The 16,355-nt window shown below is 34.8% G+C and overlaps 1 protein-coding gene across 2 annotated transcripts; it reads left to right on the top strand.

Annotated features, from left to right (window-relative positions):
- The first annotated feature begins 12,146 nt into the window (after positions 1–12,146).
- LOC123545447 (queuosine salvage protein-like) lies at positions 12,147–15,726 on the top strand. 2 transcript variants are annotated; one of them, XM_045331766.2, is made up of 5 exons: positions 12,147–12,214; positions 13,474–13,836; positions 14,247–14,487; positions 14,751–14,983; positions 15,341–15,726. In XM_045331766.2, the coding sequence occupies exons 2-5, from the start codon at positions 13,494–13,496 to the stop codon at positions 15,553–15,555; spliced, it is 1,032 nt and encodes a 343-aa protein (XP_045187701.1). In that variant the 5' UTR covers positions 12,147–12,214; positions 13,474–13,493; the 3' UTR covers positions 15,556–15,726. The 2 variants fall into 2 exon arrangements, with proteins under 2 accessions (XP_045187701.1, XP_045187702.1); XM_045331767.2 differs by lacking the exon at positions 12,147–12,214 and adding an exon at positions 12,531–12,656.
- The last annotated feature ends 629 nt before the right edge of the window (positions 15,727–16,355 follow it).

Below are 16,355 nucleotides of genomic sequence, written 5' to 3'. Positions count from 1 at the left end.
AACTTAAAAGAGATCGAGAGGAACCAGTCGAACAAATTTGATAGAAGACCTTGCAAAAATGCTATTAACCATGATTTGGTGTAATTTCTACCAGTAGTTTCAGTGGATGTGTTTATGTAAATAGTGGACGGCGGACGATGTATACTGGACCATCCAGCTTTACTTAAAGCTCACCCTGAACATTCGGTTTCAGTAAGCTAAAACTGAGAGAGAAAATCTAAGATTTAGTATTGCTACCAAATAGGCTTATCGGATTTGAAAGTACCGGAAATACTTCACAGAATTAAAGATACAGTGTGGCGTATGGGTCACACTTCAGATTGAAACTCATCGTATCACAGTATGACAGCTTGTTTGATTCCTAAATCATTCTTATTAAGTCAGTGGTTTCGCCAAGTTGGTACATGCGGCCCGAATGTAATCTTCTTGAGTTCAGGAAATACACATTTCTGTGTTAGCCTTAAACATTATTTATGTAAATACTCCGTGGCAAAAGCAAACAATAAACTTTGTCTCAAATATTCAACAAGTTCTGAATGGAATGACTGGCTAGTTCCAGGCTGAATTTTAGGATAAAGAAACTTTGTCAATATATTTTATTATATATCGTTTGTCTATCGAGTTGTTTTAAGAAATCAAAAATCGATCAATCTGTCCGATTTGAGCAAAGAACTCTGATTCGATAGTTGCGAGTTTGATCCCCGAGCGATGAGACTGTTCTCCATGACGATCTGACAATATGTCTCTCTACCATATGAGGAAGTTGTACCGATGCAGTCAGAGAAATCGTAGAAATGCTTGCTAAGTAACTGACCGACAAGCTGTTGAAAAAAGAATGGCGTAAGACCTAAATCCAACAACCCTTTAAAATGGACAGGAGCAAAAGGTTTATGTCGCGGCGCCGAAACCATTTTGGGGATCGGGGATAATTACCTTAATTTGATATTTAATAATATTGTTTTCGAAATTTAAAAACTAACTGATGCAAAATAAGTTTTGTATGCTTTTTAACGGGTACGTATACGGTGTTTTTATATATAAAGTTGAATATTACCTCATTATCTTCAGCAAATACAAAACAAGGTAATGTAATTATTAAAAACGAGTATGCAAGAAAGTAAAATTACAAGAAAAAGCGTTCATATGTGAGCAATTAAGATCTTTATGCAGCAATCGCATTTCTAGGTCAATTACTACTAAATCTCCTTAATTACATTCCGATGCGTTACAGTTAATTGAAACACAACTGTGTTAATCATTCACCGAATATCAAAATATCTATGTTATAAAATGTCAAAAGTAACTACAAAAAAAAAAGGTTAACTTAGCTCGGCAATTAATGACTCGGCAAACAATAAAACGCTTCTTTCGGTAGTATAAGGGCGATTTCTACAAAAACTGTTACGTATCAAATATTTATACTAATCATGATTTTATGGTTATCAAACATCTAAATAAATGCATATAATTCTTCTTCATTATTGTGTTATTTTGTTTCTGGACTAAATGGGCGGGATCGGACCTTTGCAAAAATATAACTATATCTGCACCCGCAAGTAGGTCAAACTATTACAAAAACGAAAAAAGAAAAAAAAAAGAATTTGCATTCTTATATGATCTCTTATTTTTTCCTGTTTGTTAAATTAGGCTGGAAACAGATTAGATGAAAATATTATCATTATAGCACATGATCTTTAAACTCGTAAATCGGTCGTTTGTACCTCGGCTTTGAGAATCACTCCTCAACTTTATATACATTTCCTTATTAATCAAGTATTAAAGGATGCTATTTAACTTCGAATGAAATGCTATCTTTGAATGGAATATCAATTCTTGCATACCAGACGGGAATTTCTGTTATTTTTACCAATGTTGGAAAAATCCGTGCTGTAAATGACGTATTACGAACTACATTTATGTAGAAGATTTATGTCGTAATTTATATTTTATTTCAAAAAACGTAATAAAAATCCAATACCTTGACAGTTCATCTTTGTTCCTGATAGTATATTTCTCGATTCATAAAAACGTTATTTTATCAAAATTCAAAAAGTAATTCTGCAACTGATAAAACAAAACCGGAACTAAACATTGTTATTTGTCTTTGAAACGTCATGACGTCTTTGTTGGTTTCCCGCGCTTTGTTTAAATACGCTGCTATAAGAAATAGTTCTAAAAAGAAAGCCGTTCGACTGATTTTATTTTTATTATTATTTCTTGAATATGGTATGCAAGAAAAAGATTCGATCACTGGTTGTAGGTGCAGGAAATTTCCGGCTCTCAGGAAACTGTTTACGCGGTAACTCGGCGGAGCGTCGTTACCGCCTAAACAGTTATCCTCGAGGCCGGAAATTCCCATCTGCAACTGCAACAAGTGAAAAAATCTGTAGTACAAGAGGAAATAAGGTGCTGCAAAGCGACCTCGTTATGTTAAACTCGGGAGTTTGGCATATTAAAAATTCTCTGTCTTCATTAAAAATGGTCGTTTCATTTTCATAAATTACTAAGTTTAGTACAGACTGTTTTTTCTCTGATATTTGCAACACTAAAAGTGACAGAAATCTTGGAAATCTTGCAAATCTGACATCAGAAGTAATTTTGTGACCTCAACCCAAATTTTCAAGGAGTCGAAATTGTCGTTAAGGTAAAATCAAAAGTTTTTAGCGTTGCATAGTGAGAATAGCATAGATGAAAAACGCCCTCCAAAGCATTGTATCTCTGGAAATTGGAGAGTATTCCTCTAATTACTTGTGATTAAAAATCTCAGCCATATAGGTTCGGTGCAAACGTCATGTTTTCTTGGGGAGCACACCTTCAGATTCCAAAACGGATGGACTGAGAAATATTTTAGATTGAGCAAACTATTTGTAGGAGTGGAAACAAGAAAAAATAACTAACCTTGTTGAAAAAAGGAAACGCTATAAGGATTGCTGATACGAGAAAAACTGATTACAATTAAAGATACCACCGACAGATTGTGAGTCACACTGCATATGAACACTTGTCGCTCAGGAATATCACAGTTTAATACTGATTAAGCCAATAGTCAAGCAAGATGACACATGCGACCCGATTTTAGTCTTCTAATTTTCAGGAAATACATATTTCCGCGTAGGCTTTGCTCATTATTTATGTAAATATTCCACCAACAAAGCAAACAACAAAGATGACTCAAACAAACTACTTGATGGTTTAAACTAAGGACATACGTGATGCTAAAAGAGATTAATTCTGGTTATGTTTATTTCATACATAGTTCTGTTAAGACTGTCTGGCCAGCGTAATGCGACATATGCAATATGGCTGGCATCTAACGTTCTTGTCTCTGCTCTCTATTTAACATAAATTATATTTAGACCCCGTTTCTAGATAAAACAATACGAATTTGACGATTTGTCTCGAGGCACAACTGTGACTACATGCTTTGTGCTCTGTTGTACTGCCTTGAAAACATAAAAATTATACACCGTTTACTCTCATATGTTACTTTAATAAATTAAAAAAAATATATATATTTAACACCAAATTCAAAAATAAGCAAAATTTGCTTATCTTGATTGCGAATGCTTCCCTCTTTACGTTGTACATTTACAAATCCACGTGTGCCTAAAGGTAAGCTAATTGTGAAATACTGGAAAGTAGAAACATGAATACCAGTTATTGAAAACATTAAACAACTTCTTATGCGATGTCTCCCTTTTAGAATAATATATGATTGTCTTTATTTCCTTTTTAGTTTCATTTTGTTACAGTACTTAATTTAAACCAGTTTGAATTGGCGGAATTTGAGAAACATCCTTTTTGATATTCTTTAACCAAGAAATAAATTCTATATGCAAAGTATGTCAAACTGTTTCAAGTGGTATTAGGATAAAAATACAGTGTTTCAATCCAACTATTTGATAGGTATTGGTATGGGAGAAAATCTTCATTGCAAAAAAAGTGCTTGATGTTTGCAGTAGTCTGTTTATTATTATTATTATTATTATTATTATTATCATCATTCTTCTTCTTATTATTAATATATTATCACCATTGTTATTATTATAATATGGCACCTGTGTGTTCCTGGGATGAGACGTTGAATCAAGCGTTGTATATCTCATTGTGATATTTTTTCGGTCTGGATTCAACCGAATAAACTTCCGAGTTGAAATTCGACGATAGGATTTTCTTTAAACTTTATCATACAAAAGCTTTGATCGAATGAAATGTTTGGGATTTCGGTCCATAGTGTGCCATTTCCAGTATTTGGGTAAAAATTAGTAAAGTTTCAACTGGTCACATATTTGTGTGTATTTCTTGCGTCGGGTGATTAAGAAACCTAGTCTCGGATCGAGTCTGTGTCAGCAAATAAATCCAAGTCCTGTATTTTCAGCTTGGTTATTCGAAGAATATGTTGAGCTATTGCACTCATCCGTTCGTCGGCGTCAGCGTTCGCTTCCCGATTCGGAATAGTTTTGTATGTAATCTGGTATCTCAGTAATCACTTGTAGGAAAGGATTGAGACTTCACACACCTGTCCATTGTGATGAACTAACATGCAAATTTACACGTTCCATAGCTCTATTCTGCATTTTCACAATATCATGCCGTTTTATTTGACTTTTATATTCAGTCTATTTTTCCAGTGATAAGGCATTTTGAATAGTCGAACACTGCTGTCCTCCGACAGCTCAGCTCTTGCTGTTTGTGTAGCCATAAAATTGCACGCTTCGGTCTGTATCTTTCAGGTTCAGACAGATAAATAAACTTGACAAATCCCTAGACACATCATTTTCTTTAGTTTAATGCAAGGTCATAAGTTACTGCACTGTGACTTTGTTACCGTACGCTCGGGAATCGGGCATATTAAAAATTCTCTTTCTAGTACAAAGTGTAACATTGACTTGTAATGCATAGTGCATGTCCGTGTTCTGTGCTCTGTTACTTACGGGACGCATTCTTTCGTTGGACAGCTAATTATGTAACCTAGTCCTTGATATTTATTACCTCAATCGTTACCTAAAGGAGCCAAGTGCCTCCATCTGGGAAAGTATCTTACAATGATGCTACAGATAGAGTTTGATATATATCTATGAAACAATTCATGAGAAGTTTACAATGGTGCTACTGACCAAGTTTAATGAAGATACTTGAAGCAATTCATGAGAAAATTCGTTAAAAGGTGTCTGGCAATCCCTTAATGGGGTCAAGTGTCCGGCCCCTTTAAAGGGGACAAGTGTCCCCATTTGAAAAATGAGAGAGGACCTTATAATGATGCTGCAGATGAAGATATATGAAACGGTTCATGAGAAGAAGTCATGTAAAAAAAATATTTTTTTTTCTATTTTTAGCTCCAGTGATCGTCAAAAGGAGTCAAGCACAACCAACTGAACAAACATGAAAGAAGACCCTGCAAAGATGCCATTGACAAAGTTTTGGTGTAATTCTTACCTGCAGTTTCAGTGGAGATGTTTATGTTAATTGTGGACGACGGACGATTGACGGCGAACCATCAAGCTTTACTAATAGTTAACTGGAACCGAAGAGATGAGAGAGAAAACCCCAGAATTGCTACCAAGTCGGCATACCTTCAGGTACACTGCACCTGTTCTGTGGCATTCCTTTCCTGAAAGTTACAGAAATGTTCTTAATGTCAGCCAATTTTAAAATCAGATCTCTTTTTGGAATGGAAATGATTGTAAATGTTCATTGTATAAAATCTTAATTTCACTATTATTTTACTTTAGTTATACAGTCACACCTTTTTCCTCATCGATATGTGGTTGACAGCATACCTGTTGATGTACATGCTTTGAGTTTCCCTGTATGATATTTCTTCCATCCTTATTTTGTGGCTTTCATTATGCTTAATGCATTCACTCCTGAGTTGCTGTATTGTTTTTTCCCTTGTAGTTGTAGTTCCTTGAATGTTGCTGCCATGTAGTAGTTGCTGTTCAGTTCACCTCAGGTCTGATCCTGAGATTATAACTTCCTTTAGCTTTGTTTTAAATTATGCATTTCTTGTGCTTTTTTGCTGGTTCAGTTTTTTATTTTGCTCTTTTATAGCAGTCTTTTTAGATCTTGACCTAGAACAGCAGCTACCACATGGTTTTTAATTTATCATTATTACATTAAAATTGTTGTTGCCATGTCATCTTATGTTCTGTTATGTGGTAGAAATGTTTTAGGTTCGTCTTACAACTAGATCTCTTGCTTGTAGTTCTTGTAATCATTGTCTTTCTTTTACAACTTTATTTTTACTTTTGTTCCTTATAATGTTTTAGTACATAGTCGACTCAAAAGCACCTTGAGTGCTTATGTTATATTGTTATTTGTCTTGCCGACTCAAAATAAAATTTATCTTATCTTATCGGATTAGAAAGTACTGGAAATACTTCCTAGAATTAAAGATACAGTGTGGTTTATGAGTCACACTTAGATCTGAATTCATCATATCACAGTATGACGGCTTGTTTAATTCCAAAAGTATCCTTATTAAGTCAGTGGTCTAACCAAGATGGCACATGCGACAATGTAATCTTCTTGTCTTCAGGAAATAACACATTTCTGTGTTGGCTTTAAACATTATTTATGTAAATACTCCGCCACAAAAGCAAACAATAAACTTTGTTAACAGAAGTATGACTCAAGTATCTCACAAGTTCCGAATGGGATGATTGGCTAGTTCCGGGTTGCATTCTAAAATAAAACTCTCCTTCCAAATCGTTTTGTCTATCGAGTTGTTTTATTTAGTAAAGTTTGGATAAGTCTGTCCGATTAGAGCATAGGACTCTGCTTCGACAGCCGCGAGTTTGATCTCCCAGCGATGTGACTGTTCTCCATGACGACCCGGCAATATGTCTGCAGTCATTAATTCCCTACCTTATGAGAAAGTTGTATCGAGGCAGTTAGGTAAACGCTTGCTACGTATCTGACCGACACGCCAAGGTAAAAACGACATCAGACACTTTAAAAACGGTATATGTCGATGCATGCCATTGTTGGGATCGAGCTGTTGTTCACCAGAATAAGTGCCTCCATATTAAAATAAAACAGATTTCATGTAGCGTTTAATACACATTTTTAACATATAAAAACCAAACTTTAAAAGGGCTGACCTCCATATATACCTCAACAAAGAAAAAGTAACATTATAACACGTTTCTAATATTTTATCGATTCAAAATGGGAAAGCGTTTGTAAAGGAGTACCGAAGGTCAACTGTCTTAATTATAATGCCTAATTTAAACAGTACAAATTAAGTCAAGATAGGATAGATATTACTATTGCCCAGGCAACCAAAAAGATCATTTTAGCCAAAATCTGGAGTAAAGCGACCCTTTAATGCAAAACAACTTTCACATGCATTCTAACGTGAACGTGTAAACCGCTCTATATATAAAGTCAGCTATTACCGCGCCATGAGAAAACCAACATAGTGCATTTGCGACCAGCATGGATCCAGACCAGCCTGCGCATCCGCGCAGTCTGGTCAGGATCCATACTGTTCGCTAATGGTTTCTATCATGCAATAGGCTTTGAAAGCGAACAGCATGGATCCTGACCAGACTGCGCGGATGCGCAGGCTGGTCTGGATCCATGCTGGTCGTAAACGCACTATGTTGGTTTTCTCATGGCGCGGCTCAGATGAAAAAAGGTTCAGTATGTGAGCAATTAAGATCTTTAAGCAAGTATATCAGTTTTTAGGTCAATTACTACTAAATCTCATATCTTTCTGATGCGTAATCGTTAATTGAACCACTTCTGTGATAATCATAAACCGAATAACAAAATATTTATATAAATATCTCATAAAATGGCAAGTTACCAAAAAAAGTTAGAAATAACTTAGTTCTGCAACTGATGACTCGACAAACAATACACTGTTTCTTTTGGTAGTATATTTTATATGGACAATTTCTAGAGAGAAAAAAAGCTATTTTAATCTAATCATGATTTTGTCGAAAACAAAGATTAAAATAATGCCGATATTTTTATTCATCGTTGTTTTTTTTCTAACCGGTCTAAATGAGCGCGATCGAACCTTTGGTAAAATGAAATTTCCTTACCAAGAAATTGTGTCTGCATCTACACTAACAGTGGGCCAAGCAGGCCATGCTACGACGCAAACTAAGTAAGAATAAAAGGGGGGGAAGGAATTACCTTTTTCTTATATCATTTCTTAATTGTTTCTTGTTTGTTTACTGATACAGATGATAATATAATAATCGTCGCAAAGGATTTATAAACTTTCAATATCAGAACGGAACAGAACAGAACAGAACAGAAAGGATATTTTACTGTACAAATGTGGACATGTAGGGATGGTGAACTCACTTTTTTTTCAGTCAATAGATGAGCAGATCCGTGTCTAGTGAAATTGGAAATGAAAACAAATGGCGCTACATTGGTGTCTAACAATATTAATCATGTTACAGACTGACAAGAAATGAAAACAAAAAAGAACATAATATTTATGTAGAGAATCTACCTCGGGTTTGAGAATCGCTCCTTATCTTTATATACATATCGTTATTATTCAAGTCTAAAATTTATTTATTAAAGGAGAGTATCTAACTTGCAATAAAATGTTGTCTTAGAATGAAATATTAATGGTAAAACAATTAACACTAGAATAATTCAGAATAAACATGATGTCATTCGGAAGTTACCTTGGGTTTGAGTATATATGTTGTCTTGGATGAAACATTTATGGTATAAAAACTAATACTACTAGAATAATTTACAATATGCTTTCGACAGCTTTCGACAGCAAAGGAAGTAAGAGTGTAGATTAATTAAAGTCGGTGCACTATCTGTCCCAATCAGAAGTGCAATTGTTTTTACTGTTTTTCAATAGCAAGGAAAATGGTAAATGGGATATTCGTTAATACGAAATAAAATAGATAAAATAAAATCATATATAAAAATATGCAAAGTATCTGATTTTTTAAACATAAGTAGCCTGTTTGTTTTCAATATACATTTGTATATTATACAAGACTCAAATAGCGTCGCTACCTTTCGCATTTGAGTAGAATAAACAAATTCAGTTTATATCACAATCATATACTTATCATTTATGAAACGTTGAAGTTGAGCAAACAGATATATACCACATTTATTATTTATAACCGATATGGATTCCCTGACAATGATTTGTCCGTAAATACAATATTAATACTCTCTTGACAAGTAATTGATTTATTCATACTAATATAATAAACATGTTTATACCGAAGTGTTGTGTGTGTGTGTGTGTGTGTGTGTGTATGTGTGTGTGCGTGCGTGCGTGCGTGCGTGTTGTTGTTTTTTTGTGTTTTTTTTGGGGGGGGGGGGGGGGGGGGGGGGGGATTAGGGGGTGGGGGGTGGGGGGGGGGGGGAAGATAGGGAGGAGGAGGGTGGTGTATTTCTCTTTGATACTAAATAATAATTCATGTCGAAGGTGTAGGGATAAACTAATATATGAAGACATGGATAATTTATCAGTGTATGAATAGGTAGCTTTAACTTAATTAATATGATGAAAAAATAATGATTTCCGCTCTTAATTGTGAACTTTATCATTTAAATGGAACAGTCATATGTATGTCATTAAATCTAATCTTAGTATATATTTAATGCAGGATTATAATTTGGTTAAGAAAAATTAGCATATGCCATTTAAACAAACGCATGTAATAAATCATGGCATTATTTCGATCTATTAAAACTCTAATTAAAACCGCATAAACCTATGTAAAACACCTATTTCAGGTCTTACTAACAGTTTTTATTTCAAACGCAAATATTTTAATTGCAGAAAACATGGGCGACATTTGTGGTAGTTAGAGAATAAAATCAAATAATCTACGAGTCTCGAATTTCTAATTAACTACGAATGCAGCACGTTTTCTTAAGGGGAAAAATATGAGTATTTAGTATCAGACACATGAACAAAGGAAACTAGGGCTCCTTAGTGACTCAGCCCCTTCACGAGAACTCGAGTCAAAGATTGACTCACGGCCTTTGTTTTCATCCGTCTCGCACGCTGTGTGAAAACATTCGGAGCATTACAAAAAATGATTCAGATTGCGGAAGGTTAATACTAATGAAAAAGATTTTTTTTCATATTAATATTAATGACACATTGAAGTTTTAATTGCTATTCATGCATTGTGCACTTGGGGGAAAAGTAAATAAGGGCAGTTGTTTTGAATGGAAGCTGGACATGGTCAATCTAGGGAAATAGCCAGGGGAAAATAATCAAATAGAAATAAAAGTGGCATTTAATAACATCGTTCAATACTCTATATTTGATTAATACGATTATTGAATTCCGGCGGCTATTCACGTGATGATTAATGCACGAGCAATGCATAGTTTGACCGCTTAAAAGAGTTTGACCGCTTGATTTTAAGCATTAGGGACGACAAAAAAAAAACATTAATCTTTCTTTAGATTTTCGTCTTTTTTTAAATATGCAATTGAAAAAAATGCTATAATCCCAACAATGTTTTAATATGTCATACGCGTTATCTTATCCAAGAAATAGACGAATAAGGATTGATTCATAATGCAATTTACGTTTGAACTATAATAGTGTTGTTATCGTGTTTCTTTATTATTATTTATATTATAAGCATACTTTATTTTACTGACATTGTAAATGTAAATGCAACTTTTTATCATGCTTCAACCTTATTCAATGTCATTGAAGTAAATTTGCATTTTGGGCGTCTCGTTACAGTCGGTGAAATTTTACATTTGCATGTCTCATAATTGTAGTATCATTTACTAGGACCGTCAGCCTACGCGCCCCATTTTGAAAATAACCACAAATAAAAATAAAGATATTGTAAACACCTTGAGCTTGCATATTATTTATAGCAATATTTTATTGCACGGTATTTGAGTGCCCCTTGAAAGCGGTTTTCCGTTTCAGCTAATATCTCATCGCACGTTTACAATTAATAATTGAGTCTTTTTATCTTTACTAATGAGTCATATGTGATGCTCTCAAGACCCTCATATTTTTCGTTTCTGATTGGCTAATAGAACATGCGCGCGTGCACTATGGATACAATCTGATTGGCTGAAAGTGAGATAAATTTAATTGTCCATTCCCATAATGCCCATCTGTCATTAGATTTCCGGAAAAGTTCTTAAAGACCTCAGAACCGTCACCGAGGGATTAACAACCTCGTTTGTAACAAAACAGGAAAACAGATGTTTCAGGCAATGGGTCAAAAATTCCATCAAATTCTATAGTAATGACTCACGGACTTTTTTCCAACGAATTCCTTTTTGCTCTTATAGGAATCTTTTGCTGTTTATCCATGTTTTCGGTTTGATAAAATATACGTGTTAATTGTTGATTTTTTTCAACGCAAAGAAAGCATCAGCTGTTTTATGTGAAAACGTTTTCTTAAAGTACTCTATAACCCCTTTTTATTTACAATTAAAAAAACAAAACATCCCTACTTGCAGTAATTTTCATTTTTATTTATCCGCAACATTGTTCAATATATACATTATCTCACATGCTTTCTTAACAAATATGACGCAAAATAAGTATTTGAATTACCCTTCTTATCAATATATTATTATTATCGTCATTTGTTATTATCGTTTATAATAATGATAATTATAATAATAATATTATTATTATTATTAATTATTGTTATTATTATTAATATTATTATTGTGGTTGTTGTTGATGTTGTTGTGATCATCATCATTATCATTTTATCACTCTTCTTATGAACAAAACTCGTTCAAAAGAGTGTTACATATACCAACGATTATGCATAGATGGCATATGGATATAGATGTAAAAAGTAATAAAATACAACTAAAATGCATAGATGCAATTTCTTTATATAAACAGCAAAATAAACGGTTGTAAAATGTTTTAACAGACTTTTGAAAGCAGCTAGAGTATCAGCATAGAGCGGCAAATTCCTATTTGAATATAAATGAGTTGAATTTTACTACGAGTTAAATATACAGGTCCAGCAACGGAGTAATATATAAGACTTGTGTTGCAGTTTCGTGTGTTTCTATTTTCTAGCTATATTTGTTTTTTTTTATTTTGTGTGTTTTCTGTTTGTTTGTTTTTTCTTTGTCCGCTTACTAATACGGACCAACCGTTCTAAAATACTCACGGACGGTTTGAATTCGCACATGCGCAACAGATAGGCTGAGTTCATTCAGGTATACACAACCACGTGTTAGAACATAATATAAGGTCAGTAACTTTTTTTGCAAATTGATTTACTTATTTATTTGTACACCTTTGTGTGTCCGGAAGAGTAAGGCTGGTACCATATTTTCAACAGTTTCACCTGAAATCTGCTAATCTATACGCCACCAGGATAAATATAGTTCACCAGGGGAAGGGAAACAACTCGTTTTATTTGTTTCATGCTAATACCCACTGGATAGCATTTTTAATAATATGTGTAGTGTGAATCAAAAGAGATTGTGATATTACACATATGTGTACGTATAGGATCTATTTCTTTATGAGGTGTCAAAGTTCAGGAAATTGCACTTTCAATTTATCAACAATTTGCATATTATAGGCTGCCTGGGACGGATCCAGGATTTGAGTGAGAGGGGGTTTAGGGAGAAGATGTCTTTTCGCAAGTATACCTCATAATGGTGCAATCTGGCGTGTATTTGATAACGTACGACACAATATCATTTTAGTGAAAATTGTATAAGTTTGTAAAAAACGTAAATTGCCAAAATTAATACCTGACTGTCGGCCGGCCTCGCCCCTTCAGTAGTTATACGCATTGCTGACAAAAAGTTTTGCGAGCGCAGCGAGGGGAAAATTTGCCTAAATTGACTGATGTGACTGTCTCAGTTTTTGGCCATGTCTCTTCAGCAATTATTAGTATTGCTGACATTAATAATAAAATCTATATGAAGATCCTTTAGAATATCAGCAGACTCGGTTTGATTGAGTCTGTACATGGGAAGTAGCGGAAAGTGCAGCAAGTGTTGCGAGCGAAGCGAGGCGAAAAATTGACTAAAATGACTGATGTCTCAATTTTAGGCTGTCGAAAAATGTTTGCTCACCAGAATATTAAAGAGGGAGGGGCGCGCCGGTTATGCTCATCCATCCGTGGCTGCTTTCTTTGAATAGTTTTTTTTGACAGACGCTTATTATTTTGTAATGTGATTTGCTACATGATTTAAAACAGAAACGGATATGTGTAGCTCTGTCAAATGTCCTGTCTGTTAAGTTACCTAATATCTTTATATATTACTAACTCGGTTCCATTAAAAGGACGCGTTTTTAGCCTAAATAAGGTAAAATCATAGATATTTATTTACTATCATATTTCGTAATGCATCAATTTTATAAAAAAAAAACTTGAGTGCTCAATACATGTTGTCAAAATATCTTTGAAAGAGTTTTTGATAAATGTTATTATATATATGAAGAAAAACAGTAAAACTTTAAAATGCAGCGTAACAAAATAACTACAATTGCAGGGCACTCCAGACGACTGCTTATGAAAAGAATGGGTGATATTTTAATGCCTCGAGATGCCGGAAAGTTCATCTCGGGGGAAAGTAAAGACGTGAAAATAAATGACAGTGGTGTGCTTAAAGTGGCAAAATTCATGGCGGACTGTGTAAAATCTGGCACATATAGTATCAAAAGCTGGAAGCAGCATGACCTGAACCCCAAAACTATGGACGAAAATGCACTTAACTGGATTTTTGTTGCTGACACACTTAATTTTTCGTTCTGGTCAGATGACGAGACCAAAAAGTATATGGTGAGATATAAAGGAAAAGAATATACGGGTTACTGGTCACTTTGTGCTGCAATGAATAGAGCCCTAGATGAAGGTAAACTTTTCATTTTGAAACTTAATTCAGTTAATATTCAGTAGGAGTTTTTCGCAAAACGTGTACAAGCAACCGTTTTAGAATTACCAAAAATACACGATGGCCTCAAAACTGATACGATGGTACGTTTTTAATTAACAGTTTGGATCAAATGTTTGAATACCGGCCTGGTACAACTAGCTTATGAGTCCAACTGAACACTTTAGCCAATATTGTATTCAACCTTTAGTCAGGATGGAAATTGTCCATAAAATTGGGACATTGAAAATATGTTGAGCAACTTTTAAAATATTCCAGTTTGGAGTTAACGTTAATTACTGCAGTATACAGCAAGAATAAAGCTTTTTTTGTTGCAAGATGAAATAACTGAAATTCACTTTTTACGATTATCACCTTTGATTTTTTTTCAGGCATAAAACTGACCGAACCAAAGTACTTTGCAAACATAACCAAGAAAAAGTTGTCTGAAATTTTACGTTCTGACTCCGATTACGACATTCCATTGATTGAAGAACGATTTACGGTGCTAAGGGAGGCTGGTCAAGTGTTGATGGAAAAGTACGATGGAAGTGTTGTCGAACTGGTGCAACAATGTAACAAGAGCGCTCAGACTATGATGAAGCAAGTGGTCAAAGATTTCACTTCCTACAGGTTTGATCATTATCATGTTACAAAATCACGATACATAGAAACAACAGCTCGTCCGACTCAGCATATGCAATCCAAGTATACAGATAGTTTCAAATTGATTTCAAATTTCTTCAACGTTTCAGTACATTAATACAAATGTAGTTTTATCATCAAACTTGCAGAACAAACAAAATGTGAAGGCAATAGTGTTGACCATTCTCGTAAGCAAGTCTCAAGTCCAAGGCAAGGACAAAGAATATGAATGTTTGCGAATTTGGTTTCAGAGACGAAACTGAGTTTGCAGGAAAGCATGTAGCCATCTACAAGAGAGTCCAGATTCTAATAGCCGATATCTGGGCGTGTTTTGAAGGTCAAGGTTATGGAGAATTTAACGATATAGACACGATCACAATGTTCGCCGACTACAGAATCCCCCAGGCTTTGCTATACTTTGGGGCCTTGCAGTATTCTGATGAGCTGTCAGAATTCCTGAGAAAAGAACACCGTTTGAACTCTGGTATGTTCAACTACATATTGCTCTTTATAGTTTGTAGAGCCTAACCAAACAAAATGTCGCCGTTTTAGGGCGGTAACCGTATTTTCAATATGTACGTTTCGAGAACCAGTTTTAAAGTAGTCCGGGTTTTCGGTCTGCGTTACTACGTGGAATTTTAAAGCTTGCATCTCTTCTTTATTCATTTTGGGTAGAGCCTTGTTTGTCCTTTGATTGTATTAAATAAAAGAAATAATTATATAAACACTGTTTTACTTCTGTGACACATGCCAGTACCTGAACATAACAAGTTGGATGTATGGACTGAAAAGAAATTCATACTAGAATTATTAATGGTTACACAAGTTATTTTTTTCCCAGGTGAAAGATACGAGGTAGAAATCCGTGGCTGCAGTGTATGGGCGACTGAACTGATCAACCAAGAGACCAGAAAAATTATGGATGCCGACGCTGACGGGAAGAAGCTGTTAGTCAACTCGATTCTAATTGACCATTATTTATGGGATTACAGGCGAGACAATGCTGACAAAATGACAGACCTGCCATTCCATAAAATTAGATGTATTTATTATTAAATCCTTGCAAGCTGGCACTTGTAACCCTGGTCTTTCACTACCTATTGTAGTATATCCAATAGATAAGAAAGGACTAGTTTGTGCCGATTGTTTAACTGCATAGTTCATTTTTCATACGCATTTGTAACTTACTTCCGAAAGAAGTAGTCAGAAATAAAACTTACAAACCTTGTCAAAGTCTTTATTTTTAATAATAAATGCACAGCAAGTAAGAGTTCCCAACAGCATGTTTGCCATTTACTTGTTACCAGAAAAATTTGGTATTCACAAAAATAAAAAGCAAACAGTTATAGACAAGACCAACTACATAAAGATTAAACAAGAGCACCGCAATGTGGAGCAGTATACGCCCGAAGGTATGACCTTTGACCCCCTAAATGTGACCTTGACCTTGAAGCGAGCCATCCAAAACATGCGCTCTGCACGTCGTCTCTATGTGGTGAACATTTGTGCCAAGTTTCTTTAAAATCCTTCAAGCAGTTCAAAGTAACAGAGCTGACACAAAACAAACCCTCAGTGTGACCTTGACCTTGAAGTCAGCCATCCAAAACGTGCCCTGCAAGTCGTCTCGATGTGGTGAACATTTGTGTCAAGTTTCTTCGAAATCCTTCCAGGGGTTTAAGAGTTACAGAGCGGACGCGAAATTGCTAATGGACGGACAGACAGACATGGACACCACGTCATAACATAATATGTCTCTTCGGGCATATAAAAATAAAACCAGCATTTTAGCAACAAATTCCATTCCAAGTGCTCTGGCATATAAAAATAAAACCAGCATTTTAGCAACAAATTCCATT

The sequence above is a fragment of the Mercenaria mercenaria genome, chromosome 1, assembly GCF_021730395.1.
Source record: "Mercenaria mercenaria strain notata chromosome 1, MADL_Memer_1, whole genome shotgun sequence".
NCBI classification, from domain to species: Eukaryota; Metazoa; Mollusca; class Bivalvia; order Venerida; family Veneridae; genus Mercenaria; species Mercenaria mercenaria.
The sequence above is the reverse complement of the archived record's forward strand: the minus strand, read 5'-3'. Positions and strand labels throughout refer to the sequence as shown.